Raw genomic sequence first — 17288 nt, 5'->3', positions numbered from 1 at the left:
GTTTTTTGGGTCATTGTCATGCTGGAATACCCATCCACACGCCATTTTCAATGCCCTGGCTGAGTGAAGGAGGTACTCACCGAAGATTTGACAGTACATGGCCCTGTCCATCGTCCCTATTTACGAGGTGAAGTTGTCCTGTCTCCTAAGCAGAAAAACGTCTCCAAAATATAATGCTTACACCTCCATGTTTGACAGTGGGGATGGTGTTTTTGAGGTCATAGGCAGCATTCTTCCTCCTCCAAACATGGCGAGTTGAGTTACATAATAGGTGCGCTTGAAAAAAGACGCAAGTCCGTCAAGTCCAACCTATGTGTGTGTGATTATATGTCAGTATTACAGTGTATATCCCAGTATCTTGCTGTCATTCAGGTGCTTATATAATAGTTTCAAAAGACTATCAATGCCCCAATTAAACCACTGTGGAAGTGAATTACACCTCTCTTACAGTAAAGAACCCTCTACGCAGCTTAAGGTTAAACCTCTTCTCATTTTAGTGAGTGGCCACGTGTCTTATTAAAATCCCTTCCGCAAAAAAGTTTCCTCTCTATTGTGAGGTTACCAGTATGGTATTTGTAAATTGAAATATCTTCTCTCAAGCGCCTCTTCTCCAGAGAGAATAAGTTCAGTGCGCGCAACCTTTCTTCAAAATTAATATCCTCCAGACCCTTTATCAGCTTTGTTGCCCTTCTTTGCTCCATTTCCAGTACATCCTTCCTGAGGACTGGTGCCAGAACTGGACAGATTAATCCAGGTGAAGTCGGACCAGAGTCTTGTAGAGCGGGAGAATTATCGTTTTATCCCTGGCGTTAATCCTCTTTTTAATGCATCCCAATATTCTGTTTGCTTTGTTAGCAGCAGCTTGGCACTGCATGCCATTGATGAGCCTATTATCTACTAGGGCCCCCAGGTCCTTTTCCATCCTAGAGGTTCACCCCCTAGTGAGTAGATTGCATTCGTATTTTTGCCACCCAAATGCTTTATTTTAAATTTTTCTACATTAAACCTAATTTGCCATGTAGTTGCCCACCCCATTAATGTGTTCAGATCTTCTTGCAAGGTTTACACATCCTGCAAAGTTATTGCTCTGCATAGCTTAGTGTCATCCGCAAATACAGAGATTGAGCTGTTTAACCCATCCTCTAGGTCAGGGATATGCAATTAGCGGACCTCCAGCTGTTGCAGAACTACAAATCCCATGAGGCATAGCAAGACACTGACAGCCACAAGCATGACACCCAGAGGCAGAGGCATGATGGGACTTGTAGTTTTGAAACTGCTGGAGGTCCGCTAATTGCATATCCCTGCTCTAGGTCTTTTGTAAACAAATGAAACAGGATTGGTCCAAGCACAGAACCCTGGGGGACCCCACTTCCAACCCCTGACCATTTCGAGTATTCCCCACTTATCACGACCCTCTGAACTCACCCTTGTAGATAGTTTTCAATCCATGTACTCACCCTACGGTCCATGCCCATGGACCTTACTTTGTACAGTAAACATTTATAGGGAACTGTGTCAAATGCTTTTGCAAAATCCAGATACACCATGTCTACGGGCCTTCCTTTATCTACGGTATATGGCAACTCACCTCCTCTTAGAAGGTTGATAGATTGGTTTGGAAAGAACGATTATTCATGAATCCATGCCGATTACTGCTAATTAAACAGTTTTCATTACTAAAATTGAGTATATAGTCCCTTATTATCCCCTCCAAGAGCTTGCATATTATTGGATGTTAGGCAAACTGGTCTATAATTCCCAGGGATGTATTGTGGCCCTTTTTTTAAATATTGGTGCTACATTGGCTTTTCTCCAACCAGCTGGTACCATTCCAGTCAGCAGACTGTCAGTAAAAATTAGGAACAATGGTCTGGCTTGACTGAGTTCCCCAAGTACCCTCGGGTGTAAGCCGATGATTAACGTTAAGTTTGCCAAGTATATTTCTAATTCTGTCCTCTGTTAGCCATGAGGGTGCTTCCTGTGATGTGTCATGAGGACATACACTGCAGTTTTGGCTACTGAAAACACCCGATTCCCTTGTGAAGAGGAGAAGAAGAAATTCAATACCTTCGCCATCTCCCCATCCTTTGTAATGAGATGTCAATCCTCATTCTTTATGGGGCCAATATGGTCTGTCCTCCTTTTTTACTGTTTATATATTTAATGGATTTCTTAGGATTTTTTTTTTGCTTTCCTCCGCTGTGTCTTTCAAGTTCTATCTTAGCTGCCCTAATTGCAACCTTACATATCTTGTTGCATTCTTTGTAAAGTCTGAATGCTGATGATGATCCCTCAGCCTTGTATTTTTTGAAGGCCTTCTCCTTTGCTTTTATATTTTATATTTGAGTTGATGCCAAGGAGCTCAATTTTGGTCTCATCTGACAAAAAAAAAAAAAAAAAAAAGCACACCTGTAGGCCAGCCCAGGATAATCACTCCTACTACCTGCATGCCTGAGATCTGTAGCAAAGCAGTACTGAGAGCATGATCATAAAAACAGAGTGTGGCACCAGTGTTCCTCAATGGACTCCTAGCAAAATATTTTAAAGAGAATACAAAAAATAATTTTTCTTTCTCATCCATTGAGGGGTACACAACAGTCCAGCGGATGGGTGGCCAACATGGTAAACAAATCACTAACAGGCCTAAGAAAACAGAGAACTGGGGACTGCCAGAATGCTTCCTGAAGTACCGTATGCCTAAACCTGGCTTCTGATAAGGCTGAAACTTCAACTTGGTAAAACACAAGAACTGAAGACCAGGTGGTAACCTTGCAAATCTGGGAAATAGTTGCTTGATGCCAAAAATTGCTAGTTTCTAATAATCTAGTAGTGTGCCTTGACAGGAAAGGGTGATAAACGCTTTTAAGGATTGAGTTAACACAAAAAAATAAAAATAAATTAAGTTTAAAAAAAAAAAAAATTCTGGTCCTTGAAAGCAGATTACACAGCACAGTGCCTCCCTTTGTGATAGGCTGCCTGCTCTCCTCTCTCCCCCCCTCCCTCCTCCCCATCAGCATCCTCTCTTTCTCTCTCCAGTTCAGCCAGCCCCCGCCGGTAGAGAAGAGAGTGCAGAGCGTGAGCAGGACACTTCACCTAGAGCAGTGGTTCTCAACCATCTAGTGCAGTGACCCCTTCAATAAAATTTGGATGTAGCACTCTCTCTGTTCTCCTCTCTTTCCCTTTTATCACTCTCTCTCCTAATGTCTTGTATGGGATGAGTGGCTGTGCTGGTCGGGGGATGAGTGGCAGTGCTGGTCGGGGGGGGGGGGGGGGAATCAGTGGCAATGCTGGGGGGATTTCTAATCAGCCAACTTAGGTGCTCTTGATCAAGGTCATCTGCTGATCTGAGAACTGTAGTGGGGACTTTTAATGGCAACTATAATCAGAGGCCGTGTTACTCACTGTGTCTCCGGCTCCGTGGTGTCTCGCAGCAGTGACACCTTTGCCAAAATCAGGACATGGGGTCTCTTTCATCCCCTCCCACTTCAAGTTCCTCACCATTCAACAGTCTCCCCCCAGCCATGCCATGAACTGAATGGGCACCCGCAGGCACCAGGACCAGCCGAGCTGTGCAGCTAAAGACTCCAGGGACAGCCCGGCTGGGTGGCCACGAAAAGGCTGAGAGAGTGGCGCGGGCTCCTGGAACAGCCCGGCCGGAATTCGGCGACCCCTGGCATATCCGCATTCAGCCCCCAGGTTGAGAACCACTGACCTAGAGGATATCATATTAGTGCTCAATCCCTCTGCATTTTCTCCTTCTATAGCAAGGCCAATGGAAAGCGGGAAGCTTAAAAAGGCACCCAGCAGTAACAAAGCTCCTCCAAATGCTTGGTCTGCTTCAGAAAGTAAAGCACTTCACAGCTCTGGACCCAGAAAGCACTATGCTGTTAACTTTTACCAGTAGACACACATCTGAAAAGCCTAAAAATGGTGCCTAAAAGCCCCATCCAGTCAAGTAGGGTCCAGGTACGGCATGCCAAAGACCAGCTTCGAAAAGGCCAGTCCAGATAGCTGTATAGGGAGAACAGCACAGCAGCAATGTAGCAGGAACCTTAATTAAATAAAATAAAAAAATAAATAAAAAAAGGTAGATAGCAAAATGCTAGGCTTTTCTCAGAAGAGCAGATAAAAAAAAAAAAAAAAAACAATCCTCTTAGGATTAAATGTGTAAAATTTCCAAAAATGTTGAAGCCATGGCGGAAAAAATAAACATTTTCCCTGTTTTTTTTCTGAAAAAATGGAAATGTTGGAAAGTCACTTTGTTACACTGGTAATGTGAAATGCAGTGTATATAAAAGTATTTTGCTTGAAATAAAAGTATACCTTACTTAGGCCTCTTTTACACTGGGGCGTTTTTTCAGGCGACTGTGTAGCGCCTGAAAAAATCCGGCCCCTTTCACTCCAGTGTGAAAGCCGGAGGGCTTTCACACTGGAGCAGTGCGCTAGCAGGACGGTGAAAAGGTCCTGCTAGCCGCATCTTTGGAGTGGTGTATTCACCGCTCCTACCCATTGAAATCAATGGGGCAGCACCTTTTCACCGTGTGGTTTTAACCCGGGTGGTTTTAACCCTTTTTCGGCCGCTAGCAGGGGTTAAAACCGCCCCGCTAGCATCCGCATACTGCTGCTAAAACGACGCTGCTCCCGCCCCAGTGTGAAAAGGGCCTTAGTAAATAAACTAAAACTTGCTTTTTAACCTTTTTTTTTATATATAAATGTGCTTTATGAAGATACAGTAAGAAGAAAAAAAAAAAAAAAAAAAAAAAAAAAAAAGATACCTTTTTCAGTCCAGCGAAGCCTTCAGATTCAAGAAAGAAGAAAGCAAATGGCATCAGCACAAAAAGACACAGATTGGAGAAAAGGGAAACGAGATTCCAGAGACCTGCAATTTCAAATAATACCGTTATTAACAATAAAAAAAAATAAAAAAATCAAGTATACAAAACAGTTTATTTAACCACTTGCCAACTGGCCGTAGTAAATATACTGCGGCACTATTGCGTGAAACTACATACCTGTACGTTATTTTGTAGCCAGCAGGGGCGCATGTCCGCTCATTGGTCAGAGGGGGAGGCAATCAGCGGATCCGGCAGACGCCACCCGCGATCGCTCCCCGGAGAGACAGGACGACGGTCTGCCGATGTAAAGAAGGCAGATTGTCATCCTGTCAGGGAGGAACATGGAGATCTGAGAGATCTTATGTTTCTACTAAGCAGGAACACGGATCTCTCTGTTCATCCAGTGAGTCCACCCCCCACATAGTTAGAAAGGCACCCCCTAGGGACACACTTAACCCTTTTATCTGTTGTTAACCCCTTCCCTGCCAGCGTCGTCAGCACAGAAACCATGCATATTTTTAGGACTGATCACCATAATAAAATCACTGGTTCCCCAAAAATGTGTCAAGTGTCAGTTAGTTGTCCGATTTGTCAGCCGCAACTTTGCAGTCCCGCTAAAAATCTCTGATCACCACAATTACTAATAAAAATGTTAAATAAATAAAAATGCCATAAAAATATTCCATAGTTTGTAGATGCGACAATATGTAGTAGCATACAAATTGGCCTAAGTTGATGAAGAATTTTATTTTTCCATTTTTTTTTTATTGGGTATGTTTCATAGCAGAAAGTAAAAAAATATATTTTTTTTGTTTATAGCACAAAAAATAAAAACCGCAGAGGTCACCAAATGCCACTAAAAGAAGGCTCTACTTGTGGGGAAGAAAAAGGACAGAAATTTTGTTTGGGTACAGTGTCACACGACTGCGCAATTGTCAGGTAAAATAACGCAGTGCCAGATCGCAAAAAATGGCCTGGTCATGAAGGGGGTAAAACCTTCTGGGGCTGAAGTGGATAAAGCTGAACTTTGTTGTAAGCAAATATTGCATGTGTATTCCTACTTTCATCTTGGTGTGCTTTGTGTATTTCTTCCAAATCTGTGCAGTAATCCAGCATGAAACTGACTGTGCAGGAGCTTGCTGTAATAAAGACCGATCATTGCTGCTCTATCTCCTTCTACAGGGTGATTGGTCTTGTATCTTCCCCCTCCTGTAGTTTCCTGAAGGCAGTCTTTAGTGGGTGAGCATGCAGAGTCCCTCACATAGCTCTGCTCTTTGTACAGGCTATGATGTCACTGGTACTTTTACAAGGTAATAACTAGGCTTGCAAAAGCATTTGGTCCACACAAAGTGGATTTGTTACCTTGTTGGCTATTAAGGAATATATTATGCCTGGAGTTCAGCTTTAAAGCAAAAGTACTCTTATGTAAAACATACTGGGGGAGATTTACTAAAATCGGTGCAGACAGAATCTGGCCCAGCTGTGTACATTCATCAATTAGCTTCTAGGTTTTAGCCACAGTTCACTGTTCACAAGACTTGTCAAAGAACATGACAAATCGCACCCTATTGTCGGCAATGGAACAGCCGTTCAAATCGGTGCGACTCCAACTTTGCAGTGCCGCACCGATTTGAAAAAAGGTCCCTGCACTATTTTTTGTGATTTCAGGTGCGACTTGCATAGACAACTGTGCATGAAGTGGCAACTGATGTCAGCCAAGTAGCACATGAAAATCGCATTGACCTGCTCCTTTGAAATCCTGTAACTTCCCGTAAAGTAGCAGGATTTCAAAGTAGCATCAATGTGAACCAAGGCTTATTGGCAAAGCTTAACTGACCAGGGTATACGGTAGTTAGAAGCTGATTGGTTACAATGCACCAGTTTTAGTACATCTCACCCACAGTATATAAAACTATGGCTGAGGAAAAGCACATATCTTTCAATGAGTCATTCCACGTATGAGGAGCCAAGAACATGTACAGCTTCATTTGTCTGACACACCATCAGGGTTTATCCAGGCCTGTGTACAGCATGAACTCTGTAGAGCAGCTGAAACAAACACGTACTTAATTACAATGTGAGAGATCTCTAGAAGCCATAGTCATAAGGTGATCTTCCATATATACAGCGAGGGGAAAAAACGATTTGATCCCCTGCTGATTTTGTATGTTTGCCCAATGACAAAGAAATGATCAGCCTAGAAATTTTAAATGGTAGGTTTATTTTATTTTAACCGTGAGAGACAGAATAACCGTTAATGAAAATCCAGAAAAATGCATTTTAAAAAAAGTTATTTCGCTCATTTAAAATGCAAATGAATTCATAAGTATTTGACCCCTTCGCAAAACATGACTTAGTACTTGGAAGCAAAACCCTTGTTGGCAATCACAGAGGTCGGACATTTCTTGTAGTTGGCCATCAGATTTGCACACATCTCAGGAGGGATTTTGTCCCACTCCTCTCTGCAGATCCTCTCCAAGTCATTAAGGTTTCGAGGCCGACGTTTGGTAACTCGAACCTTTAGCTCCCTCCACATATTTTCTATGGGATTAAGGTCTGAAGGCTGGCTAGGCCACTCCAGGACCTTAATGTGCTTCTTCTTGAGCCACTGCTTTGTTTGTGTGTTTTTGGTCATTGTCATGCTGGAATACCCATCCATGATTCATTTTCAATGCCCTGGCCCCTTAGCAGAAAAACACCCCCAAAGCATAATGTTTCCACCTCCATGTTTGACGGTGGGGAGGTGTTCTTGGGGTCATAGGCACCATTCCTCCTCCAAACACGGCGAGTTGAGTTGATGCCCAAGAGCTCGATTTTGGTCTCATCCGACCACAGCCCACTTCTCCTCTGAATCATTCAGATGTTCATTAGCAAACTTCAGATGGGCCTCTACATGTGCTTTCTTGAGCAGGGGGAACTTGCAGGCCCTGCAGAATTTCAGTCCTTCAGGGGGTAGTGTGTTACCAATTGTTTTCTTGGTGACTATGGTCCCAGCTGCCTTGGGATCATTGACAATATTCTTCCGTGTAGTTCTGGGCTGATTGCTTACCGTTCTCATGATCATTGAAAATCCACAAGGTGAGACCTTGCATGGAGCCCCAGACCGAGGAAGACTGACAGTTATTTTGAGTTTCTTCCATTTGTGAATAATCGCATCAACTGTTGCCACCCTTTCAACAAGCTGCTTGATGATGGTCTTGTAGCCCATTTCAGCCTTGTGTAGGTCTACAATTTTGTCCCCGACATCCTTGGACAGCTCTTTGGTCTTGGTGGAGAGATTGCAATGTGACTGATTGCTTCTATGGACAGGTGTCTTTTATACAGGTAATGAATAGCCGTCTGGCAAGTCACGTCCCGTTCTGTACAATGGAACCATTCTAATCGGAGCGACAAAAGGTTCCTGTAAGACTTTGGGGGTGACTTGAGGCGACTTGCATTGACTTCTATAGAGAAGTCGTTTTGCAAGTGGCCGTGGCAGTCATGTCCAGGTCGCCTGAGGCAGTGGCGCTGTAAGTGGTGCTGCCTCAGTGTGAACCGACACTAAGGCCGCGTACACACGGGCGGACTGTTCGCCCAACTTTGTCCGCTGAACAGTGTTTGGGCGGACAGTCCGCTCGTGTGTGGGCTTTCAGCGGACAGTTTCAGCGGACAGTTTGACGGACAAGGTTTTTCGGAAATTCCGTAAAACTGTCCGCTGAAACCTTGTTTCAGCGAACAGTCCGCTCGTGTGTAGGCTTGTTCGTCAAACAAAGTTGCGCGCATGCTCAGAAAGGATTTTCATGCCAAAAGTTATAATGCAGTGTATAGGACGTCGTATTTTTCGTCCCGTCATACGTGCCGTTCACGTCATCGCGCACGGTTTCAGCAAACTGTTCGTCCGTCGTGTGTGGCCATGTCCGTCCATGCTAAGTTTGAGCGGACTGTTTGCCGAAACTGTTGGACGGACAAAGTTGGGCGAACAGTCCGCGCGTGTGTACACGGCCTAAGAGAATGCTCCTAATCTCAGCTCGTTACCTGTATAGAAGACATCTAGGAGCCAGAAATCTTGCTGATTGATAGGGGATCAAATACTTATTTCACTCATTAAAATGCAAATGAATTTATAACTTTTTTGAAATGCGTTTTTCTTGATATTTTTGGTTGTTTCTGTCTCTCACTGTTAAAATAAACCTACCATTAAACTTATAGACTGATCTTAGTCAGTGGGCAAATGTACAAAATCAGCAGGAGATCAAATGCTCCCCCCCCCCCCCCCCCACTATATGACTGAAACTTAAAACAGGAATTCAGAATCTTCACATGCTAGTTCATGCCTTAGTGCAGCACTTAGCAAAGAGCAGAGTACCAGTTCAGAGAAAGACACAGGACTAAAAAAATAAAAATCTTGTTATTAACGAGGCCCAGTATCTACAGTGTGGTACAAGCTTATGAGTTACCCACGAGTTACTAATATGTTATTCATAAAACAACCCAGGTCTATGCCAATCACATGCTTATTTTCACTTCATAGTAAACCTGCGCTCATAGTTAAATGTTTAAAATGGCCTGCCTAGGTCAGGAATCACAATAGCCAGAAAAGCTTGTGTGCCTCTCTGATTTAGTTTCACTTTATTACTGGGGCCAAACTTGCCCTGGCTTTGACTAAATGGCAAATCATTAACATTGCAGTAAAGTAGCACTCTCACTGGACAGTCAGATGGCTGTTTTCAGGGCTTTTATAAAATAACACAGTTAAAGCAAATGTATTCACATCGGTGCCTTTTTTGCGGGCCGCATTTGCAGGGGCACGGCTGCCCATACAGAGCCTAGGTCCGTCTCATTCACTAGGCAGAAAAAAACTGAGCTGCAGGAAGCAGGTTGAGGGGTTATAGCCAGTGGGACCGCCCCTGGGCGCAACTGTACAGTTCTGTTGTTTTTTACATGTTCTGCCTAGTCCTCTCCTGAAGGTGGCGTAATAACCCTACGGTCAAGATTTAATGCAGCTGTGTCCGTCAATGAACGAATGAGAAAGGGTGTATTAATTTTTTTCAAAACGCAGACTGCAGGGTAATTGCATTGTCATTTTGACTATGATTTCCCTGTGGTTCCTGCACACGCGCTGAGATATTACATGCATGGGGGTGGCATTCAGAATGAATGGCACCCCTGCGGCTTTTCTCACAGCAGCGCATTTTCACTGTGGGTGGATGAGATTCCCGCACCCGCAGCCACACACATAGGTGTGAACCTAGCTTTTTGAGAGGCTCCCAAAGAGGCTCTGGCTAATAAAAGTTACAGTAAGCATCTTGCTTTGTCTGCTCTTAGCCACATTTACATTTTCTAAAGAAAAGAAAAGTTCACTTAAAGAGGGATTCCACCTACAAAAAAACTATTAAAAGCCAGCAGCTATATATACTACAGCTGCTGACATTTAATAAATGGACACTCACCTGTCCCAGGGTCCAGCGATGTTGGCAGCCAAGACCGATCGATCGCTCGGCTCTCGGCTCCTGCCGCCACCATTCTCGGTGAGGGAATCAGGAAGTGAAGCATTGCGGCTTCACTTCCCGGTACCCTACTGCACATGCGCGAGTCGCGCAGCGCAATGGGAATGGTCTGCGCTGTCTCTGGGACCTGTGTGTGTCCCAGCAGACAGCACGGCAGGACAGGAAACAGCATAGACTCCCGTGGGAGTCTATGCCTGGAAGTGGGTGTAAATACCTGTCTCAGACAGGTATCTGCACCCCCCACCCCCCTGAAAGGTGCCAAATGTGACACCGGAGGGGGGGGGGGGGGGTCCTGATGAGTGGAAGTTCCACTTTAGGGTGGAACCCCGCTTTAACTTGAATATGATTCGTTTTAAAGGCCAACACTGACATTTTCATTTTTTTTTCTTTTTTTTTTTTTAAGACCCCATTCACACCTGAGCGTTTTGTAGCTTGACGCCTGAAGCTAAAAAACGCTGGAGGGGAAAAAATCCATTATTCTCAATGGAGATGGTTCACATCTCCACTCCAAGTCGCCTGAAGCTCAAACAAGTTCCGGACCCTTTTTTGTCACGCGAATCGGGCTGATGTGGGCGTTTTTCTTCTTTTAACATTGGTGACCTTTTGCCCTGCACAAATTCGCCGCAAATCGCGGTAAAAAACGCCGCAAAAAACGCTTGAAAATGCTACGCTCAGGTGTGAATGCAGCCTAACACTTTAGGTCCAGTTTTTTTCTCCATAATCTTGTCAAGCTAACTTATCAATTTTATTTCATGTTCTGTAGGGGATTTTCGAACACGCCTTTGTCACAGCATTCATAAATGTGTGTCCCTAGCATGAGATTGGATCCAGAAATAGAATCATTGGCGGCCCCTAATGAAAATATTTAATATTTTAGGCTTCTGCCTGGATGTCATCCAAGATTTAAAGCCAAAGATCAGAGACAACAGATTTCTTGGGTGATTAATCCGAAGTGTGCTTTGCTGAAAGTCACTTTGCAAAACGTGTCTCTGAACAGAACCCACTGTTTATTTTTTAAAGCTCCTGTGCTGGCAAATGACTCTGTCACTTTAAAGGTTACTGCCCATAGTAACCAGACCAAAAAAAAAAAAAATCGGTTTGATAAAAAGGGACACAAAATTATGATTTATTTTGATAGGATTGGGTTATACTGCTGCCTTTATGATGATTCAGACACTGGCAAAAAAAAAAAAAAAAAAAAAAAAAAGCCTGTGGTCAGCCAAGTATGACCCTTCGCACTTCCAGCATCCCAATATCAGCCTCGTTCTCCCTCTGAAAATCGACATGTGTAACGATCTTGAAAATAAATCGTAACCAATGCACGGCCCATGGCCCTGCACCAGACACGTGAGTGCTGAGAACAGTCCACTGCTGGAGAATGAGGGAGGGCCGTATGCTGGGGACGTGGAGGACCGGGTAAGTAAACACGCTTTTTTCAGTGCTTGATAGAAACAAGAGTTTTCACATTTGCTGGGGTTGAACTTCAAAAAATATATTGTATGGAAAATACAAAAATATGTTTTTTTTGTTTTTTGTATAGCTTCTTTATTATTTAGGAACAGTGTCAGTAGTTCTTCTGATCTGAATTAGATGTCCAAAAAGCAGTCCAACTGGATTGGCAACACACACACAGGCACACACACAGGCACCCACACAGGCACACACACATAAAACAAAACAGAATGAAAATGAGGATAGATGCCTTAAAGTGGAGTTCCACAAAAAAGTGGAAGCTCTGCTTGTTCGCACCCTCCGCTGCCACATTTGGCACCTTTTGGGGAGGAGCAGGTACCTGTCAAAACCGGGTATCCGCTCCAACTTCCACGTATAATCGCCATGCCGTTGTGCAGCAATCTACGATACTTCTGGCCCCTCCTCGCTGCCTTCTAGGAGACGCACAGGTCTCGAAAGACAGCGTCCCCATTCAGAAAGCGCAACGTGACTCGCACATGCACAGTAGGAAACAGGTTGTGAAGCCACAAGGTTTCACTTCCTGTTTCCCTTTGGATGCCCACGCCTGCACCCGAAGCCAATGGACGGGCTCCCTGGACAGGTAAGTGTCCTTATATTAAAAGTCAGCAGCTACAGTATTTGTAGCTGCTGACTTAATTTCTTTTCACCTAGGCTGGAACTCTGCTTTAACCACTTCAGCTCTGGAAGATTTTAACTCCTTTGTGACCATGAAATTTTTTGCTATATGGCACTAGTTTACTGTTAGCTGTGCAGTCATGCAATGCCGTATCATTTTCACACAAATAGAGCTTTCAGTTAGTGGTATTTGATCACCTTTGGGTTTTTTTTCTGCAATATAAACGGAAAAAAGAAAATTTTGAAGGAAAAAAAAAAATAATACATAATTTATAATATAAATATATATATTGTATTCTGCTACATATTTTTGATAAAAGAAAATCCCAATAAGTGTATATTAAAGTGGTTGTATACTCAAAAAAAACTACATAAAAAAAAAAAAAAAAAAAAACCTGTAAGGCCAAGGCATTATGAGCTAGTATGCACTGCATACTAGCTCATTATGAAATAATTACCTTAGAACGAGGTCCCCGTATCACAGGCCTGTCCATGCTGAGAGAGCTGACATTTGACCCTCAGTGTGTCTTCCGGGTTCACGAACTCTGGCACTGTGAGTGGCCGAAGCCACAATGACGTCACGCGCGTGGGAGTCATCTGCCGGACCTTCAGCCGGGCATTCACAGTGCATGCAGACGTCAGCGGCAGCATGCAAAGTAAATATCTCCTAAACCATACAGGTTTAGGAGATATTCATTTTACCTACAGGTAAGCTTTATTATAGGCATACCTGTAGATAAAAATGTAAAAAGTGCTTATACAATCACTTTAAAATCCGTCTAAGTGGACGTTATAGAGCCTACAAACTAGATGCAAAACTTTTGCAAAACCCACTGTACAGAGAAGGCTGCATTTGATGGGACACAGGCTTCAGGCACCTGATGTAAGGACGGACTCCACTGGGGACACCTGATGACATCTGGTGGCAGGCGATGTGGCTAGTGACACACTCAGGGCTCCCACTGATTCTGCATTATGGGAATTCTGATTGTTGATATACACTGATCATAAGGAGGGAATATCTTGGATTTTCCAGCTGATTTATACCCTGAGCTGGAATGCATGTTTGACCCTCTATAAAGAAAAGGGTCCACACTGCAAGGTGAGCAGGCACTCTTACCATTGGTGGAGGTTCTTGTTTATGACAAAGTCACTTTGCATGTGTTGTCATTTCATCACTGAAGACCATAACGGATTGTTCTGCATACATGTTATATGTACATTTTAGATTTTATTAATTTTTATTCATTAGCGCTGCACTGTTTTTTACTTTTTGTCACAGGGATTTGATTGTTGACCCTTGGTGTTCAGCTGCTTTTATAACTAATAGGGGTCATTTTATTGTGCTTATTTTCTTTGCTTTTACACAGGGAAGCCATCAACCCCTGGTGTCTTATGTGCTGGCAGTTGCAAAACGGCCAGTGAGATTTCTTCAACAGAGAGAGATGCCTCTAAATCTGTACTATCTTCTTCTGAGAGGGAGGGGAGTGATATTTGGTCCAGGTAGCCACTTAGTTGGGAATCTGTGTATTTTGCGCTTGATGAGTACAAGTTTTTATAAAAGACCAGAAATGTCTCCATGATGTCTCTATAATTCTGGGGATTGAGATGGGGGTGCTTTCAGGTCTGGTCAGATAAGCTAAGAGATGGCAGCCTCGTTACCGTGCTCAAATGATTTCTGTGTGGCACGTAGCATGAGTTTTTGTGTAAGATTTAATAAAACAGAGCTCATATTTTCTGCGGCACTGTAACCAAGTGTCTGTTAGTTAAACTGGGATCAGAGGTATAGGTAGTTTCTGTGGAGGCCATTTCAGCCTCCAGTTCCACAGGATGTTGTTGGGTATTTTTACGTATAACGCCAGTGATAGACATAAAGGTACCCCGCAACGTGGACTTAAAGGCCTCCTATTCAGTAAGCGAGTCCACTGTACCAGTATTTTCAGTCCAGTAGTTCACTATAATATCTCATCCTCCAACCAGTAGGAGTTCAGGCGCCATACACTCGGGCCATTTCCTGGGAGGAGAAGGAGATCCACCGCATGGTCTGACACTCTCCTAGGTAAGTAAGCTATGGCAGATACCACCGGGAGAGTATCCGTGTGCCAAATGGCAGGTCTATCCAGGTGCGTAAAGAGTCCGAATGGCAGGAAAATTGGTACTCATCCGGATTTTTCCACCTCCATATCTCGGTAAGTCCATGTACCTGGGCCCACTCAGTTAAGGAGTGATAGAATCTGCCCCCACCCCCCAGACGGTCCATGGCTGGTCTCATTACTGCATTAAAGTCTTAAAGTCGCCTATATATACACCAGTGGCCCTGGAGGCCTAGACAATAGCATAAGCAACAGTTTCACCAACACATCTGCAGAGAATGGGGGGGGGGGGGTACATTAACTGTTACCAAGGTAAACGTTACTGAGGCAATCTGAATCATGAGTACTACATATCTACCTTCTGGGTCTGTTTTTATCTGCACAACCTCTGCATGTAGAGATTTAGCCAGCAAAACTGAGACCCCTCTGGAGTAAGCCGTATCATGAAAAGTTTGAGACAGCCAGGGCCACCTGAGGGAACTTGTTTTAGAATCAACCAAATGGGTTTCCTGGAGGCAAATAACATGGGAACGCTGCTTTTAAAGGACTGAGGAACACTAGGGAGCTCTTCTAAGGCAAGTTCAGTCCTCTAGTGTTCCAGGAAATTATTTTTAGGGTTCTAGCCATGGCACAGTAATCAGTATAAGGTATATATCCCGAGGGCTAGTGGCACAGGCGCACCATTGCATGCCATGCCGTTCGGGGTATATACACAACCAGAGACTTACAATAACAGGCATAATGCGCAATTCAAGTTAGAGCAGCACAAATGCATATGAAAAACCAAAGTGCAAAATCAGAAAGTGTTCAAAAATCTGGCCAAAAAGAGAAAAAAATTGGAAGTGCCTGAAAAACCCTGTACCCCCCTCCCTGCTCAGCCATCCCAAACATAGCGAGCCTTGGATCCCTGAATATGGAAAAAAACGTCACTTAAGTGAAGACAGAACTGTTCCGTGGCCTCGCCACTAACTGGTGTGGGGGTTTGTGGTGCCTGGTATCCGTCCGCGCCCCCCCCCCCCCCGTTTTTAATAAAGAATCAATGTCATTTCAAAGCAAGAATATACTTAAAACAATACAAATTCAATTAGGTTTAATGCAATAGAAACAGAGTTCACTCACACCCAATTTGTAAAATGCAGCATGAGGGGGCTAATGTATTGCCACTGGTTTCTGATATATTAGCGACCAGTGCCAGTTAATTAACCCCTTTGTGCGGCATTAGTGGCAACAGTGTAACACTGACACTGGTGCCATTTATGCAGCACAAAGGGGTTAATTTACTGGCACTGGTCTGATGGGCATATTTTATTTTAAGAGCAACACTGATGGGCATATTTTGTTGTGCCCATCAGAGTGCTCCTTAACATAAAATATGCCCATCAGCGTGATCCTTTACATAAAATAAGCTTGCATGCTGATGGGCACATTTTATGTTATGGGGCACTCCGATGGGCACAACAAAATATGCCCATCTGCGTTCCCCTTAGTGTTGCTCTTAAAATAAAATATGGCCAGAGTGACCCTTAACATAAAATGTGCCCATCAGAGTGTCCCTTAACATAAAATGTGCCCATCAGCGTGCTATTTGCTCTGATGGGCATATTTTATTTTAAGAGCAACATTAATGGGCACATTTTATGCTAAGGGGCACACGGATGGGCACATTTTGTTATGTCCATCAGAGTGCCCCTTAACATAAAATATGCATATCAGAGTGCTCTTTACATAAAATGTGCCCATCAGCATGCTACTTATTTTATGTTAAGGGTCAGGCTGATGGGCATATTTTATGTTAAGGGGCACTCTGATGGGCATAACAAAATGGGCCCATCCGTGTGCTCCTTAGCATAAAATGTGCTTATTAGCGTTGCTCTTAAAATAAAATATGCCCATCAGAGCAAATAAGTAGCATGTTGATGGGCACATTTTATGTTAAGGGGCACTCTGGTGGGCACAACAAATTATGCCGATCAGTGTGCCCCTTAAAAAACTATGGCCAGGGTGGCCCTTAACAAGTTATGCCCATCAGTGTGCAGCTTAGGAAACATGTGCCCCACATACCTTGAGCTCAGGAGTAGTCAGCACAAGCTGCAGTGGGGAGGAGAGCTGTGAGATATATCTTGCAAGTGAGAATCAGGACAGGAACCGGGAGCCCCGAGTAGCAGGAGGATGGGGCGGAGCGAGCACCTGATGTCACACCCGGCTGGGCAATCTTGTGACAGAAAAATGGGAGCCTCGAGTAGCAGGGGGCAGGCCGGAGCATGAACATGACATCTCAACTGGTCAGGCGCTCTTGTGACAGAAGAATGGGAGTGAGAGCCGCGGTCAGGAGGCGGGGCGCACACACGCAACGTCACTGGTTGCTGGGAAACCCCCAGTCCCAGCAAGCCAGTGACTGCTACTACACTGGCGGCCTGGTGGTCCGGGCAAAAGCATCGCTCGGTCCATGCATGGGCCACCATTTAACGACTGCTGTGGCCGTTTTAGAAGGACACTTCACTGCGCACCCCCCCCACCCCCAATAAATTGTACCGCCCAGGGCATCCGCACCTGATGCCGCCCCCCCCCCCCCCTTTGTACCGGCTCTGGGCTCCCGTACCACAAAACAGGAGATGAGAAAAAAAATGCTTCAGCATTGAAGCAATCCGGCTTCAGGATAGGCAACACTTGCTGTGGAGGGGATGCAAGAAGGATATAATAACATATTAACATCTTTGGCAAAGTGGATTTGGCCTCAGTAAATGAAAGGGTTTTGATCTGAACTGCTTCAACTTGAACAGGTT

At 44.2% G+C, this 17288-nt stretch overlaps 1 protein-coding gene across 3 annotated transcripts in view; it reads right to left on the bottom strand.

Moving 5' to 3' along the window:
• The window catches only part of LMBR1 (limb development membrane protein 1), a 251676-nt gene that overhangs the window by 161192 nt on the left and 73196 nt on the right, over positions 1 to 17288 (bottom strand). For all 3 annotated transcript variants that reach the window (XM_077491150.1, XM_077491148.1, XM_077491149.1), the window contains exon 5: positions 4779 to 4882. In XM_077491150.1, the coding sequence (XP_077347276.1) occupies positions 4779 to 4882 (104 nt within the window). The remainder of the gene's footprint in view (positions 1 to 4778; positions 4883 to 17288) is intronic.

The sequence above is a fragment of the Lithobates pipiens genome, unplaced genomic scaffold (genome assembly GCF_037356315.1).
Source record: "Lithobates pipiens isolate NorthernLeopardFrog02 unplaced genomic scaffold, aLitPip1_a1.2 Scaffold_19, whole genome shotgun sequence".
NCBI classification, from domain to species: Eukaryota; Metazoa; Chordata; class Amphibia; order Anura; family Ranidae; genus Lithobates; species Lithobates pipiens.
The sequence above is the reverse complement of the archived record's forward strand: the minus strand, read 5'-3'. Positions and strand labels throughout refer to the sequence as shown.